General features: G+C 34.3%; 1 protein-coding gene across 1 annotated transcript in view; it reads left to right on the plus strand.

The window, feature by feature from the left end:
• Positions 1-10617: 10617 nt before the first annotated feature.
• The window catches only part of LOC117101914 (basement membrane-specific heparan sulfate proteoglycan core protein-like), a gene marked incomplete in the record, with an annotated part of 79116 nt that continues 70941 nt past the window's right edge, over positions 10618-18792 (plus strand). The window contains 5 exon segments of the mRNA XM_033242029.1: positions 10618-10656; positions 14442-14733; positions 17549-17658; positions 17961-18019; positions 18270-18430. Of these exon segments, the coding sequence (XP_033097920.1) occupies positions 10618-10656; positions 14442-14733; positions 17549-17658; positions 17961-18019; positions 18270-18430 (661 nt within the window).

Genomic DNA, 18792 nt, shown 5'->3' on the forward strand with positions numbered 1-18792 from the left:
AGCTTTTAAGAGTTTTTTGAAGACTTCAGTACTACAAGCATTTCGGATGGAAATAGGAAGATTATTCCACAGTTTTGGAGCAGAGGAAGAGAAAGATTTATCACCAGCAAGTTTGTTGGATTTGGGAACAGAACGGAGAGAATAGGTATAGGTTAAGAAAATCAACAGGCAGGAGATATAACTAGGATTAAAAAATATAGATTTGTTGACATTTAAAGTATGCGCTGCATGTAAAAATATATTTTAACCAATATCATATACCTTACTGATCAATAATATCAGAATCTGACATAACAGTTTTAAAAAACACACACACTATACACCTTGTTTTTTAATTCATTAGTAAACATATTTAAACGTATGCAAATTTCCTGCAGTCACCTTCAAATTTAAGATGGCATCCAAGATGGCCACCACAAAAAGTTGAAACATATTTTCATGTGTTACTTTTGAAATAGCCATTTCAAATCTGAAAGAGAATTAAATTGTCTTTAAAAAAAAATCATAATTGTATTATAAACTTTGTACAAAATGTTATATTTTTAAAGAGAAAGATATAATTCTGTGAAAATTTTGCTAAAATCATAAAATGTGATTTTCAATGGCCTTTAATAATGCATGAAGCCATCTAGATATTTTATTCATATTTACTCAAAAACTCACTTTATATAACAAGGAAATAATTTGAAAAATTCAAGGTAGTACATATAAAAGAAAAAAAGTTACGGGTTCTAGAAGTTGGTAACCTTAAAATTATACAGTTTGGGTATTTGTGAAGGCCTATAAAAAATTATATGGTCACTAAGTGTCTCTATACATAATTCAGCTTTCTGAAAGTTGAAAGTTTTTATTTTGGGTGTTGTGAGGTCCCTAGGGACTTTTGAAGAAGTAGCCTTTTATGTCCTTTACATTTGTAGACTTCTGCAGTAGTGATATCACTTCTGTTACTACAGCATCAATAATTTGTGCAAATATTTTGAAAAAAGTACTGTATGTCCCAGTTTTCTACCCCTTTTCCTTAATTTTATAGAGTGTGATATACACATCATTATTTATTGGAAAAGGAAGAGTACTTCTATTCCCCTCCCCTCAGGGGACAGAGTTTTTTCTTTCCATAAGCAAACATTCATATAAGCAATTAGACTCTTGTATCCTGGCATTTGAGCGACTCGCTATTCTTTAGTATGACAGGACCAGTAGGCCTACATCAGTATCAATAATTAAGGTCCACCGAGAGCTGTTCTCTCAGAATAACAATGACCGTGAGCATCCACCCACCCATGTGTTGACCAATCAGTTTACAAATTTAATTATAATTATTGTGCTATTGAAGGTATTTATAGTGATAATTTTTGTAGTTCCTCAAACTACTAAGTATATAAAATCAACATAATAAATAGGGGACCTTTTCCCCCTCCTCACCGTCGGACTTCCATCTTGTAAATCCTTGTGCCACCCCTGGAAGATTTGGTAACAGGACCTTTACTGGATGCCTATTTGGATGACCAAACAGAAGGAATAATTAGGGCTGTTTGTAAGCTCCTGCGCGAGATTAAAAACCAGAGTTTTTAAAAAGTGACACTTTCGTAACAAAAAATCTATTATTGGTGATCCGCTTCTCGAGCGGATCACCTCTTGTTATTGTACTGTCTCTTCTTTATTTTGGTGATCCGCATCTAGTGTGGATCACCTTTTGTTATTGTCAGGATCATCATCATCTTCATCTTTTTTTTACTTCTCCCCTTTTCGCACGATATCTCAAAATTGCTACGAGGTACGCACAAGGTCGCTCCATCGATCATTTTGGCATCGCCTGGAATAGACATGGTAAGGTTTTCAAGCTGATCATATCAGCCTAACCAATTGCCATTTCGAAATCGTAATTAGCGAGCATTAACTTCAGGTCAATGTTGAATTTAATGTACCCTAATTTTACGCGTGCGTTTCATAATGCGTGCGTACGCGTGCGTCAAAATTTCAAAGTGCTTGAAATCACTTTTTGACTAAATTAGAGCACGTTTTAGGCCATTCTTAGCATTTCAACATTTTGTTAAATTTTCCACTACGCGCACGCATTTTTACTCGCGCAGCAAGTATGGAAGCTGAAAATTGTGTTTTTTTACATGTTTTGGGTTCCTGACATTGTTTTGACAAATTTTCATTCTTTACGGTCATCTGATGGACAATAGGAATGTCGTACGTGCGCATCAAACATATTGATCTTTTCGCGCTTTTGTGCTGATATGCAAATATGCTAAAACCAGGCCTATTTTTAATCAGTTATAGCTCTTTAGGATGAAAGGTGACCCCCAATTTTTATTACATATTCTGAAAGCACATAAGTTGTAAATATGATTTTATAGATCATAATGGCTGACGGACATTGTGACGTCATCATAGTGGCATCTGAATTCAAAGAAAGTGAATTATAGCTATGACGTCATTTTGGAAAATACGCATTTGAGCGTATCTCGCTTATCCTTGATCGATCGTCTTCCAACTTTGAGTATGTTATAGCTGAGACAATTTCTTTACACTAAAAATTCAATTCTTTACACCAAAAATTCATTTTTTACCATAAAAAGAGGTTTTTCAAAATTGTATGCCCATACTAATATCTGTACCAAATTTGGCACTTTCGTCATCCAGGTAATTAATTCAATTATTAATTTATGCACAAGGTTAAAATCTAGATTGTTACAAAACCAACTTTTTTGTCCAAAATCTTTTATTTTCTATTACTAATATCTGTACCAAATTTGTCATCTGTGTAACGATCTTGATGCTAAGACACTCCACTATAAGAACCTACTTAGGGTTAACAATAAAAGTCTGTTTATAGTACAGTACTTGTAAACCTTGACTGTGTGAAGGTAGGTAATCCTAATGTATCAAAGTGTGTTGATAAAGGCAAAAAGCTGTGTACTGTATTCACCTAGGTCAAAATTATTGATTGTGAAACCCATGGGTGCCTTTTGAATCAAAACATTACAGTCATTCTCTCTAAATTATCATTTTGTTATTAAATAGCTTATTGTCTAACACTGTCCAATCAAAATTCTTCGCTGTTTTTTTTCATTGTACTGTAAAGTGTGAACAGACAATGGTTTAAGCAGACAAAGGTGTATTATATCGCTATATCATTAAAGCAGATCTACACTTTTTTCTTACTGTAAATTTTGACGGTCCTGATTGATAACAATGCTTTACACCATATTCCCAAGATAAAGAACATAGCAAATTCCCATGCAATTGAGTTTTTGGGTACTTCTTATTGTCTAATTTTCCATATTGCTATCAACAGTGAAGTGTAACATAGCTATTAATAATTAATGCCAATATACCATTCAAACCTTCAAGAACATATCTATTGTTAAAAAACAGTCAGAATAAATGATATTCCAAGCATCTGTTTTGCTTACACACAAGCCCTGTTGATGGAGGTAGTCTGCTGGAATAGTGTGGGAATATTGAAAAGAGGCCATGAAATTTCAAGTACTGTACTTGAAAAAACTTGCTGACGATAGATCACATTTCACAATGCATAAGAACCTTGCCAACTTGAAGTAGCAGTCCACATACATTACTTGAAGTACTGTAGACCCACGCTTCCCGAACTATGGGTCGCGACCCAAACATGCCAGGCTTTTGTGTTTTCAATTCATGTGCTAATTTTTACGGTTGATGTCAAATCTCTTTAACAAATTTGACGACCAGAAAACATTATTTTAGGGGAATCCTCATTATAACAATATTTTATTAATATACCCACAATGAATATCTTACCACAATTATGTAAATCTAAACATTAACAAGTATCGACATGTGACCTATAAGAAGAGCATTTTTCCCAATAAATTTCAAAGGGTTAGGCCTATAACCTTTGAAAATACAAGCAACAATATACTTTTTAAGATAGTGTAATACATACTCCAAGTGTGGAAATGCACGCCGTCGGAATTCAATATTTTGACATCAATTATGTCATCATCAGGAATAAAAAATTATCCATATTTGTAAGATCAAACCATTCTTACCCTACTGATCAAAGCTACCTACAAAATCAAAGAAAGATCCTTTGATGCTTTCAGTCCATTGTTTGTTTATTTACTTATTAAACATTCGTCACGATAAAGATAAATACATATTGACCAGGGGCGTGACTAGAGATGAAATGAGCTAAAGTCCAACACAAGTGGTCATCTCTAAACCCCTGACCAACAACAATAAGATAAGATATATAGAAAACATATAAAATATACAAAAAATACGGAAAAAAATTAAAACATTGAAAGCATCAATAAAATAATTGTAGGCTACACACAGTGGGTGGGTGTGTATATCAAACGCTTCTTTAAACAATAGTATAGACCAATTTTGCGAACTGTCAGTAATGTTAGTATTAGAAAATAATAAACCTAATTTATTACTTATATTACAGGCTACATTATCATTTGCAAGTATACCTTGTAAACCTAAAACATATTGGAATTTTCTATACAATCATTTATGACCAGATATAATAATCAGATTGTCATGAAGAATTGATCGTGAAGAATGTTCTTCACGATCTCGTTATTAAGCATCTATCTGTCTTACCAATAAAGTCACTATTATTTATTTTATTTAACATTTTATTTATTCAACTTCACACAGGCAAAAATACAATAAAATATCAATGAAATAAAAGATTGCCGGTGACGGGAAAAGGCCAACAGGTGGATAAATCACACCTCTGATCTGATAGCAGCCGATCCCGAATTGCACAGACCAAGATATAAAATCATGTATATAAAGTTTTAAAATGTAAAACAAAAAAATTTGTAAAAGGAACTCAAGGCATAAAAAAAATAATAAAACAATCTTGAAGAGAAACTTTAAGGAATTGCACAACTCAAAATGTTCTTATTTTTTACATACTTTTTAAACATTGAAAATTATTATTTTACTGTGTTGTAGTAGTATGTTACTGTACTGTATTATAAAAGGGCATTGCATAGTCACACCTACTGCAAATATAGCTATAGATGGATTTGTTGTTTTTCCTATTTTTTTTATGTCCCCTCAGGTTGAGCTCTGAACCTCGCACTCTGTCGTTTTTGTAGTTACTAGAACGCATCCAGCTTCGCCAGTTTTTAATAAATCTGCAGGAAATTTTGTACACATGAACAACAACAACAAATGTTCATGGCCCTTTTTTTAAGTTCAACCCCAGGGTGTCCCATACATCAACTAAACAGGTTTTTTTCAATTCAATTCAATAAGACATTTATTTTCTTCCATTGCAGACGACAAAATAGGGTAAATAAAAATAAATATAATAAAATATATAATAATACATAATAAAAACTGAATTCAAGAGAAAACTACAATAATCAAATAGAAGAAGGCACATGCCCGAGAAGATGTTTAGAAAAAAACATCTTGTGTTGGGCAGGCCTAAGCACAAAAAAAAAATGACAGACACAGGCACCCACACACATACACACACACACACACCAACACACGAGCAGCAGCTCGAGCCACGAATGGCCATGGAAAAAAAAAACATTAATTTAATTTTGCAAAATTAAATGATTTCGGAGTTTCTTAGAAAAGGATCTCACAGATACTGAAATTAAAATTGGGAGGGGTAAGTTGTTTCAGAGTATGGGACCAGTGTATCTAATATTGTGTTGAAAATAATTGGTGTTATGATTTGGTATGTGGATATCATCTCTAGATTGAGTACAATAATTATGAATGGCGTGATTAAAAGTAAACATGTTGCTTAGATGATTGAGGAGAATAGAATGTATGGCAGAGTATAAAAATGTACCTTGTTGGATTTTATTTATATATCAAAAGATTGAGGAGGTTTAAATTGGAAAATAAGGGAGGGGGAATGAGACCGTGGTGGCAAGGCCATACTTTAAACTGGCATCCAGGCACTCCATCGAACGTCCTATTGTTAGCATCTCAACTGACCCACTTCTGTCAGAGCGGCGCTCAAAGCGAATTTCTGTAGACCAAGGAGGAAAGTTTTTCCTCCATGTATAGATAACACCGGCCACACAGTCAGTGACATTTGTCACGTGATGTTGCGTACTCTGTTGAACTGATCACATCCACACACACGAGGTACCCAATATTAATTGTACAGTAGTTGCATAGGCCTAGTTGCTGTATAAGTGACCTGTCTCTTATACACATTAGAGAAAATAGATGTTCTATTTTCTCTATAGTTTATTGAATGATGTTTGGCGAATACTGGCGTCCATTTGTGTTCCCATGTGATATGTGTGCAGGGAGTTGATAAATGTTTTTTCGTTCGTCGTCAGGTTCTTAACTGGTAGGCTGCTATTTAACGAAGATAGGTCTTTCCGACAGAGCAAACGGCACTTAGGCCTACATGCATGTGCTGCCATTATCGTCATTACCACTTAATTTAACTATTAGGACTATGCAGCCTTTAAACTTTGAACTTGGTTCATTTCAAAGTTTTGTTCAGTATTTTAAATTGTACAAAAACGGTAGTTCAACCGGGGCCTGGTCTAACGACACAGACGCGTTTGTCGCCCAAAACAATAGAAACAATGGCAAACGCGTTCAACAGCACAAACCCGTTTAGACGCGTCTGGGACATATTCCGACTAGCTTATTAATATTCATGAGGCACGATAATTAGACGATCGCTTTCCCAGACGCGTTTGTAATACATGGTTTTCCCAGACGCGTTTCTGTCGTTGGGGATAATTTGTAGATCGCGCCTTAGAGAGATCAGATTTCATTACTACCGATCATCAACAGACAGACCTAATAAGTTTAATCATGATCTGCACATCATATTTGCAATAGGCATATTTCCCCAGTCGATGAATTTGGTTGCATCTTTATAAGTCGTTATTCCCGGTATCTGCTTTTCTAGTTATACCATGGTCCATGGTTATACCCATTATAATGATGTAAATAACCCAATTATTTTTACATAGTAAACCATTTTTTAATGTACTTACGCTAGCTTTCGACTTCGTCAGGCTGAATGAGCTGGACGTTCTGTTGTTTGTGAAACCTCACGGTTGTGACGCCTCCTATCGTCAGCTCTGGTCCTATCGAATCCGGGGGCCCCGGTCTCTCAGGTTGTAGAATCTGGCTATATATGTGAGAGAGATGTTCATAGTGGTTTGGTGTTTTGTTATGGCAATTGCTTCTCTGATAATTCTCTTGTCCCATGAATCTTCTCTTTGATGATTTTGGCATTATCCCAATCTGGTGTGTGATCAAACTGAACCATGTGATCTGTAACAGCTGATTTATAAACTGAATTGAAGTTGGATGTGGAAGTGCGTGCTGATCTTGTGCGTATGCCTTTGGTATTATTAGTGACATCTTTTTTGTGTTCTTCCAGTCGTTTCTTGAAAGATCTGCCGGTTTCACCTATATAAACGTAGTTGCAATTTAGACAGCCGATCTGGTAAATTCTGGGTCTGAATTCTGAATTTGTGTCTTCTTTTTTTGTCTTATCTTTTGGGTGGACTAGGATTTCTCTGAGCTTTTTAACTGGTTTGCAGTACGAGCCAATATTGTGTACATGAAGTGAAGCCTTGATTTTTTCCGATATTCCTTGCATGTAGGGGAGTTCAATGTTATTATTTCTACCAGATTTGGTGACGTTTCACAAACAACAGAACGTCCAGCTCATTCAGCCTGACGAAGTCTTGTTGACAACAAGACGAAAGCTAGCGTAAGTACATCAAAAAATGGTTTACTATGTAAAAATAATTGGATTATCAGTTACAAAACCAGATGAAACTATTTGATCAGATATAAATAACTTCTTTTAGTATTAGGGAAAAATAATTTTTTTAATTTTAATTTATATAAATTAGATTCATTAATTCATTATTAATATCAGGTTTTTCTATGGGACAATAGATCTAGAACATTTTTTAATTCATCAATATATTTTTTTTTTACTTTTTTCTTTTTTTTTTCCCCCCCGATGGAAAAAAGTTATAATTATATGAATGGCACTCGAAAAATTGACAAGACCATTTTATTCTATGTATTGTTATTTAAGCATCATATAAAATAACACATATATACGAAAACTATATACAGCATACAAGAAATTATAATTAATATGCATTTATTTAAATGAGGCACTTAGACGTATCTAATCATGTCTAGTATAGGTTAGGCATAGGCTACCATAGAGAGTTAGACCTTATTAGGTATTTATTATTCTAGGTCTATCTATTCTTGTAATTATAGATTAGACCTATATAATAATTGGGTAGGGTAGGCTAGGCCCCTAGCTTTTAAATAAAAAAAGAACATTACAGTTATGTGTAAACTAGATCTAAAGTACTAGATAGAGATCTTAGACATGCCTAGGCCTATTGATTATTTAATTATTATTAAATTATATTTTAATTATTATTATTATCATTATCATCTGATAATGTTATGTAATATATAACAATGGAAAATAAATATTTGAATTTAAAATTTGAATTTCATTATTAATATTATTATTGTTTACTTATTATTATTATTAATAATAATAATAACCATTAATATTTTTTCCAACCTGGTTAGGAACAATAAGTTTTTATGATCACATACTACGCTATATACGACGTATACATTTTACACTTAAAAAAAAAATGCTAATGCTGCTGGGGCGGATGCAGGATTTGGTAGTGGGGGTGCATGAGAGTCGACACCAAACCTCAGCCCCACCATAGTTGGGGCTGAGGTGCAAAAATTGTGATATATAGACCTAGGTGCCCTGAAATTTCACTCGTACCTAAAAAGTCTTACTGGTAATTCATATCAACAAGAAAATCAAACAATTATCTGCACCCCCATCCCACCTGCATCCACCCCGGTGCAGTACTGTACTGTATATAGTTTTCTCCCTGTCTGAATGCATTTTAATATACAGTATTATGTACGAAACTACAGTACTATAATATGCAAGTGAAAATTTGTTATTGATAAATATAGGCCTACCTTATATAAACAAGCCATTATAAAATTAATTTCAATCAACAGCAGATCATGTAATGATTCCTGATGATGATATACTTAATGTCAAAGTATTAAATCCCGACATGATGACGTGTATTTCGATACTTGGAGTATGTATTATAACTATTTTAGCAGATCATGTAATGTTATGTTATTAGGTAATAGGACATAAAAGGCAACCGATACAAAGGCTTATAAACATAAGAATATATTTTACTTAAATATATATAATCGTCTTCATTTAAAATTACAAAATAAGTGTGCAAAAAAAGAAATAGTATATACTCTATATACTTGTATAAAAATTACGTATTAGATAAATAAATATAATGTTTAGAAAAGGCCGTCGAAAATGGCATTGCAAGCAGCCCACCCATACCTTATTACCTGTAATTATTATTATCAACATACAGTAGGCAGTTCACACACTGTCGCGAGAGGGCCTGGCTCGCATGATATGAAAAAGCGTTAAAATTTTGTAAGGTAATGCAAAATACGGTAGCTGCTCGTTCTTCCTCTATCAATATTCTTTGGTACTATGACCAGGAAGTATTATATTGACAAGCAGTAACAAAATGTAGTTTAGAGCAAGTTAAAAAGAGAACCAGTTTTATGTACAGGGAATAACTTAATAAATCAATTAACTAACCAGAGAATTATTGAGAACTATCCATAACGGATCTAAGTTACAAAATTCATTTTGACATGATCCAGGTTCCAAGTTAACTGGACTTTTCAGACCGCTATTAATTCAAGGACTTTTAACTGTTACCACGATAGGAAGCTGGCTGGTTTAAGCCGTCTTAACTTGAATTAGCCTATGTGCGTTATTGTTGTGCAAATGGGCCAGATAAGCACAATCTGCACATGCTCAGAAAATCAAAACTTTCCTTAGCCACACCAGGGCCACACTGCGTATTGGCTAGGCGTACAGCTAGGCCTAGCCGAGAATTACGGTACGGTAAAACAAAGCAAAGTAAGGTACTAATTTCACTTGGCATGCAAATCAATCATACTTACACACTTAAAAACAAACTAGTCTACCAATAAAATCACCTGCAAGTTAAGATATGAGGCAAGTATGTCTACAATTTTGATTTTAAATTGATGTGATTAGGCTAGCCTAGACCCGGCCTAGACCATGTCTAACCGCTTATAAAAATGCAGAAAAATGACCCAAAACAAAATAGAATGAAGTTATCAACTAACTAGTGCATTAAAATTATTCATATACTTACTACTTACCTATATAAAATTAAACAATGTGAGCTGTGAAATATGTATAATGAGAATGTTTAAATGGGAAATTGTTGTTTGTTGGATGGGAAAAATTATATTTTTGAGTTTGTCTTTGATTATTGATTTTGTCTTTTATTGATTGAGTTTGTCTTTTATTGATTGAGTTTGTCCTTTATTTGTTGAGTTTGTCTTTTGTTGAGATATTCGTTTGTTTGCTGAGTTTCTTCTTTGTTTGCTGAGTTTGTCCTTTGTTGAGTTTAATATTTTTAAGCTAATGGCCGCCCATAAAATTAGCAGTTTCACAGATATAGTAGGCACATACACAAGGTAAAGTTAGTGATCCTTGTATTTTGCTAGACTACCATGCCTCTGTGTCAGTGGTGGACCATCAAGGCAACCAAGGTATGCAGTGCATATCCTAGCTAAAACTAATGAAAAAAAAAAATTGTACAGCTTCTCTGTTTTATTTATCATGTCTTAGCCATAACCTTATATACAAACCCTTCATTTTTTAGTATAATTGCTACTGTGTAGTTAATCGGAATAGCAAAGTTTTTCAATTTTTGGCCTACTTTGGTACTGTGTTTAGGATAAGTCACACTCAGGCCTGTCGCATTGTACTCTCAGCAACTTGGAATTTCTACATGACTGGTTTTCGATGTCAGTCAATCGTGTGTTTAATGAATCAATGGAATTGGGAGCACACCTTTTGAAAGCGAGATGCTGTTAAAATCAAAGCTAAAAACTACCTGATTGCGTTTTTATTAATATGCTCATATTTATTCGTTTAAGTTTATATTTTTTATAATTATATTTCATAATTATTGTACCGTCTTTTATATATTTGGGCCTCTCTATTATATATACTGATTCTGATGTTCTGCTTTGAACCCTATTGGAAATATATCAACTTTAGTTGATTTTTATGGGTCGTCCACACATCCATTCTCTGTTTATACTGGCAATTTTTATCTGATATGTCATTGTTTTGTAAATTGTTTTATTTTAATGGATGCTAAATAAATAAATTAAATAACTGAACCCCCCCATTAAGTTTTTACAAAAGTAATTAAAAAGTAGTCCATCTCAAAAAGCTTCTACTGTAATCAGGATAGGCTTCTTTCGAGATAGTACAGTAATGTACTTACATTTAGACTTTGATGATTATGATAGCGTGTCAATATCAATGATTTTTAATGTAAAGCAATCAAATTCAGCCATTGGCTGCTGATTGCTAATCTTATACCAGAATAAATAAATAAATAAATAACATTTTATTGTACTAGCATGGTTTGAAATTTTTGAAATATTAACCGAATTTCATGTTTGAAAAATGTTGTATTAGTAGCAATTCCAATTTTCAGCATTCATTTTGAAAAGAAGCCCCTCCCCCCTTTTTATTTTGCAAAAGCAATCTCGAAAAGAAGCCATCTCAAAAAAGTTCTCATCTCAAAAAGAAGCCCATCTAAAGCCACTTTCATACAGATGGGCTGGCAATATTGCGGTAACGATGCCAGTATGCTTACCATATTGCACCCTTTTATACCAAACAAATATTGCTGTAATATAACACCTTTCTGTATGAATGGATTACATATTCCGACATGCATTCGTAATGTCATTTGTATAAACAAAATTGATGTTTGCCTGTAACCATTAAGTTAGGCCTGGATATGACATGCCCGGCCTACTGCACCTACTATATCAATATTTCTAAGAATTTTAGTTAGCTGTGTTTTGATGTAGCGTAGTACCCACCCCTACCCAGAAAGTATATGAGTTTTAAGGGTAATAAGTAGAGCCAATTTTATTATTTCATTACTACTTCTTTTCTAATCCTGAACAATGGAATATCTGTCAAATTCACCTATTATAATAACAATTCTGTTCCCCCTTTTCTCAACATTTGTCAAATTTGATATCTGTAGAGTATTTAGACTAAATAAAATGATAGTACGAAAATGTGACCTGCTTTAGTTTTAGACACATGCTAGGATGCACCGTAACAGCAGTATTGTGGTAATATTACTGTACCAGGTTTGAGTAGAGAAAGAACGCCGCGTAACCCCAATATTGCGGCTGCGGTTAGCCCTGACCTATTTATACAGAAGGTAGTGCCGGGAAGATTCCTGCAATTTTGCGGTAATGTAGCTCTGTATGAAAGTGGCCATACTTAAAAGTTAGCAGATTCAGATCCGGTAAATCAACATTTTATATTTTGTGTCAAATAAAATATTTACAGTATTCCCTAGCATCATAAATGAGACTTTTTTGGAGTGTATTATGAGTACCAAATGTTAAATGGATCAATGAGGTACAAAAATATCTTTATACCTCCTAGGTTGGATTCTCCTTTAGAAAAAAAAAACCATAATGTAGCTTGTATATCAGTATATTGTGATGTTTGTTGCCTGCTGTAACCTGGGTGTTGACTTCTTTATCTTGTTCGTCATCTACTGTGTCTTTCGTGTTCCTTGCTGTATACTGGGTGTCTCTATTCTATTCATATTTATTTATATAGCGCCTTTCTTTGCAGATACGAAGCGCTTCTGTCCCTGGTCATTGGATCCACATGCATAAGTTGCTGCTGTATTCAGCGCAGGAGCAAGCAACCCCACCAGGTACCCATTTATATTCCTGGGTGGAGAGAAGCAATGCAGATAAAGTGCCTTGATCAAGGACACAAGTGGAATGCACAGCGAGGGGTTGAAACCCGACCTCAAGTTTGGGAAAGCAAACCTTTCACTCTGCGCCAAACCGCGTCTCTTCAAGCTGTATCCTCTTGTCGTCTGCTTGTGTGTTTATTGCTGTATCTTGTGTGTCGTTTGCTAATTCTTATGTGCTTATGTGTCACATGTGTGTTAACACGCTTCAGTGCCCCTATTATCAGTGCTTGATATTTTTGCTAAACTCCCATTCAAGTAGACCGTGAATAATTGGATTTAGGTTTCTTTTTATGGTTCATTTTGTTATTTGTATGTTTTGACTGAACTCAAACACATTGTTCTGTGACGGTTACAGTTATCAATTATCAACTTCCTACCGCCTCTCATCCTCTCATCAAATATTTGCACAATACGTTGGAATAAAGTCAAATCATTTTCTTCCACTCCACCTCAATTTGACAACATTTTTAAAATAATCATGAATTATATTGTGTGGGTGGCTGTTTTTCCCCCTCCACCTCAATTTAACCACTTCTTAAATAATCATGTGTGGGTGGCTGTTTTCCTACTTTAGAAATAGATATTATTAATTATTCAGTAATATTCTTGAGTTCAAACCTTCCCGCATGTGTTTACATGGACATGGTATATAATTATGGATTAAAAAAGCAGACCTCCATATTTGATTGCAAGCAAGCAGGGAGATAAACTTGGAATCAGACTATAACATTGTGAAAGATACATTTATTGATTGAATGTATGTTGTTTTCGTACCAATAATCGGTGAGGATTCCTAACGATGGGCGTGGCCTGCCCATCTGCCCAGTGCCACGCCCACTAGCTTCCATTTTGGACAGCCTATTTTTTCTGGCTAAACCCCTGTGTAGCAGTTTTGCGATATAGGCCTACTGGGGAAAAAAGTCAATTATTGTTAGAATAAGTAACGAATATGATTACAGTAAAAGTTTTCGTCTGTTAATTGTATAGCATGTGTAGCCCTGGGGTTACAGACCTTTTGATAGGCTTCTTTTCGTGATGGGCTTTTTTTTTTAGATTACTTTTGCAAACTAAAGAGGGGGATTGTTTTTCAAAATTAATGCTGTAAATACATGGAATTTGCTAGTGTACTATAATTAACTATGGAAATCAAAATTGTGTTTAATATTTTTGATCAACTTTTAACAATGCTAGTACAATAAAATAATACTGACACGCTGTCATAATCATCAAAGAAAGTCAGTCTAAATGTAAGTATTCAAAAAGAAGGCCCATGTGCTTCTTTTCAAGATGGACTTCATTTTGAGATTACTTGTGCAAACTAAAGAGGAGGCTTCTTTTTTAAAATGGGCTTTTTCTCATGATTAACGTAAGCCCATTGGGCCTCTGTTCAAGATTTGGTTCATTATTATAGAGTTCAAATTCTCTATGGGACAATATGCAACCTTGTTTTGTATAAGTTCAGACTAATATATATTCAGATTATTTGTTTTTATTTCAATGTTTTTTTTTGTGTTTCTATAGGATCCTGAAATGTTTCTACCAGTGAGCACAGAGCCCAAGAATAATACTCTTGTAGACAAAACATTATATTTTGATGAGGAAAAAGTTGACTCCAAACCAGTGGCATCCCTAGAGGATGTTCTCTTTCAAGATGAACCCGGAAGTGGTGATAGAGTCTTCCCGACAACACCACGGTTTGTTATTCATGCCACCGACCAAAGAGAGCTTACGACAGAAGCACGGGTTACTGATGATGAAGACTTGGTAGGATCAGGAGAAGGAAGTGGGGTGACCACTAGTGGACTGTCACCAGGTATAAAAGGCTTTAAACACCAACTTAAAGTTTTCAAGTACCTACAAAGTACTAAAACTATTGTAGGTTGTCAACATCAGTACAGTTCAGGGACGTAGCCAGGATTTTGAAAGGGGGGGAGCCGTTTTGCGAATTACATAGGACCCCGGCGGGGTCAAGGGGCGAATCCCCCTGTGAAGTAGCGCACTCTGAACGTTCTTAGGACCGTTTGAGAGGATAAAGTGAAAATTGCAATAGACGCATTATAAATAAGCGCAGAATAGTCATAATCACAAAAAATGGACATGAAAAACCAGATCACATCCTAAAAACAAATAGCAGTCACTAAGACATACACCAGGAGCCGATGGCGTTTAATGTCATACCCAGGGAATGGCACAGATCTGTTTTGAAAGGTGGAGGGGAGGGGATTTTGTGAGTCGACACCCACCTCAGCACCACCATAGTTGGAGCTGAGAAAATTGTTGTTGAAAATTTGAGGAAATAGTACCTCTAGATGGCCAGAAATGACACTTTTAGTAAAATTCATCATTGTCACATCACCATTAGTCAAAATGAAGCGCCAAAAATATTCTCATGATCTTTTATCAGGGAATTTTGACAACCATAGAGATCTTATTAATGTGTGTGTGATATACCACAGAAAACAAAGCTTAAAAACATTGTCTTTCAGTATGTACTTTACATAGGCCTACTTCAAAAACGTTAACGTTATTTCACAACCACCTCAGCCCCACCATGGCTGGGGCTGAGGTGAAAAAATTTGAGGAAATACTACCTCTTCTTTTATATAGTAAAATTCATCATCATCACATCACAATTATAGTCAAAATGAAACGCCATCAAATTTCTCGTGATCTTTTATCAAGGGATCTACTTAATATCCAGGACAATTTAGGCCTAACTATAGCTTACTAAGCTTTAACTATATATACTATAATTATGATCAAGAAATCACAACTTTTTTCGCATTTAGCACAATTTTCTTCACTTTTTATTACTATTAATATTACTAGAAATTGCAAATTGCAAGTGAAGTGCTGCGAAGTACAACTGCATAAAATGTTCTTCGAACAAAATTATTTATGCGAGTCAAGTGAAAATAATGATCATTCTTTATGCTGATATGTACACCCCTATAACAGAATTGATGTCCCTACTAAAATGGAAGAGTGTTCATGACAGATGGGAACATGATTTGTTACTTATGCTGTTTAAATGCCTAAATGGTTTTGCACCATCTTACCTAACAAATCTTTTCAAATTTATGGACACTTTTCACACAAAAAAATACAAGAAGCCAATCAACCAATACTCTAAATATTCCAGCATGGAACAATATTCATGGAAAGAGAAATTTTAAGTACAGAACATCAATCTTGTGGAATAATCTTCCTGTACATATTCGCACAAATTTTAAGTTGCTTAGTCTAATTGAATTTAAAAATCTTTTATAATTTCTATTGTACATAGTTTTTACTTTAAATTTTTACCTTTCTTTTATTTTCTTGTAATGTTCCTATAAATCTGGACCTCTTGGGAGACCAGTACTTTATTGTATTGAAAGAGCCATTCAGAATAAAGAAAGATTTGTATTGTATTGTATTGTAATAATAAAAATATAACAAATAATATGAGCACGACCCATTGTCTATATATTATTAGAACAGTTTTGCTGCAGTGACATCTCTCTGCTGGCGTTGGCTCGCTGCTGCTGGCGATGACTCGCTGCTGCTGGCGATGACTCGCTGCTGGCGAATCGATCTGCGCATGTGTATAAAATGATATTTATTTCTGCAAACACTATGCCAGTCTACAACAAGCGTCGCCTAAATGTAATAATTAGCGTTGAAATAGGCTAGTAAATAAGTTTAACTGGGTTCGTAAATAATATTGTCCTCAAAATATTGTGGCTGAGACATGAGCCGATTCAACGTGGAAATAGGAAACCTAGAAATATAGTAAAAACGCTGAATAGTACTCCAGCCTCTTGGCATGCCGACGTTGGTACGAGTAGGTTAGTCTACATACGTCGCCTAAAGTAATTGATTTTACCCGGCAGAACGAAAGAAGGAAACTCCGCTTTCCAGTTGTCTCAGGCGATTGATTTTTGACAAACAATGACCTTTCAGAGGTTAAATTGCTGTCAAGAATATGAATTGGCTGCTTCGCAGCAATTATCAATTATTACTATCGTCATCATCATCATCATTGTTATTATCATTATTACTATTAGTAGTAGTATTATTAAACAAAAATTTAAAGAAACTTGGAAAAGGATAAAAACGAATTTGAACCACAGTATCGCATTCCTATCTTAAAAGACCTGGCCTGAGATTTATGGATTTAAGAATTTTTAAAATCACGCTTGGCCTACAGTATGTGTTCTATTAGGCCTATGTATAACGTGTACTGATGCATATTTATTTTAGAAGTATACATTTTTAGTGACCCCAGGAAAGAATTTGTATTGACTCAAGGATGTGCTTTAAAATTTTAACACTGTGTACAAAGGGGGAGCCGCGGCTCCCACGGCTTGTCCCTGGTACAGTTATTAATGCAAAATTTGCCATCATGGAGTCCATCTTACCTTGAGCAATTTTGATTGTGGTTTTGATTGATTGATTACGAACAATAATGAAAATTTATAATCCACCAATTTAAAAACTGATCAAATAAAAGGCACAGAAAATCAAACAAATAGGCTTCGGTTTGGTTGTCTTGGTTTGTTTGTTTGTTGACGACTTTGGTTGGTTGATTGATTGATAGAATAATTATGCACAGTCTCATAATTCCACAAACCTTATCATTTCAGTGCGGTATTACAGAATAATGATTGTCGCCCTCAACATCAACTATACTTCAGCTTTACAAGATTATACCAGTGCCGCATACAAGGCTGTCACCATTCCTCTACAATTAGCAGTAAGAATTACTTAGTAGTAATATGCATTTATTATAGTTGTATACCATACTCTAAGTGAAGATTAGTCAAATGACTTTTTAACACTGAAACAAAAAATGTATTATTTTAAGTAACCATGAAAGTAAATTACACACATTATGATTCTTAAGAAATGCCTTAATATATATATATATTATCCTTGCTCTCATTGTGTGTTGAGTTTTCAGACAAACTGTATAAAAACAACAGTCATTAGCTTGTGTACCTCATATGCATTTGACCTCTGATTAACAACTCATGTCATTATAATTTTCAATTTCAGTTAGATGATCTTTACCGCAACACACCTGGGGAACAGTTTTCTACTATCCTTCAGTATACGTACGTATGTTTTTTATTTATAAATGCAATTATTATCATATTAAAAACTGAAAGAGCAGAACTTGCTAATGTGCCAGCAACAGTATTAGTAGTGGACAAGTAGCTGAAAAGAGTGAGAGGTGATATAAAATTGACTTATCACCCGAAAGTAACTGTATCAATGATAGCTCATTATATAAAAAAGTGAATATTCATACTTATATTTAATATATATAAAGGAAACAAAAACAAAGCTCTTTCTCTTATTTAGGGAATTGATTGGTGGTGTAGAGATTTTATATGATCTTGGTAGTATAAATTACTTTGATGATGATGTGATGAGGGCTGTGTCAGAGTCTGCGGTCCAATCTGGAAGTATTGGTAACTTAAAGGTCCATCCAGAGTCATTTTATTTTGAGGTCGTCATCCCAGGTAAGAATTCAACACATCCTTATTTTTCAGCATTCAATAACAATACACAATGCCAGTAATGATGGCAAACACAATATTCTACAGTCACAGTAGCATATCTAATGGAAATAGAAATCTTTGAATAATATGCCAGTTTATCATTTCTATATTGATATTTATTTATAATTTATTACTTTCAAATTATAAAATATTTGTTATAAGTCAATCGTGTTGTCATAACCTGAAACTCCCAGTGTTATTTGCCTATCCCCCACAGTTCAATATTTTTTCACATAGTGCATGCTTGGCTTGATTTTTTTTAGGTTCGTCATCGTGAAGATTGCTAAGCTAATGTTTTAATGCCTAGCACTACGACGCGCGCC

Source organism: Anneissia japonica, unplaced genomic scaffold (genome assembly GCF_011630105.1).
Source record: "Anneissia japonica isolate Jap-2015-1 unplaced genomic scaffold, ASM1163010v1 scaffold4988_len2956909_cov206, whole genome shotgun sequence".
Taxonomy (NCBI): domain Eukaryota; kingdom Metazoa; phylum Echinodermata; class Crinoidea; order Comatulida; family Comatulidae; genus Anneissia; species Anneissia japonica.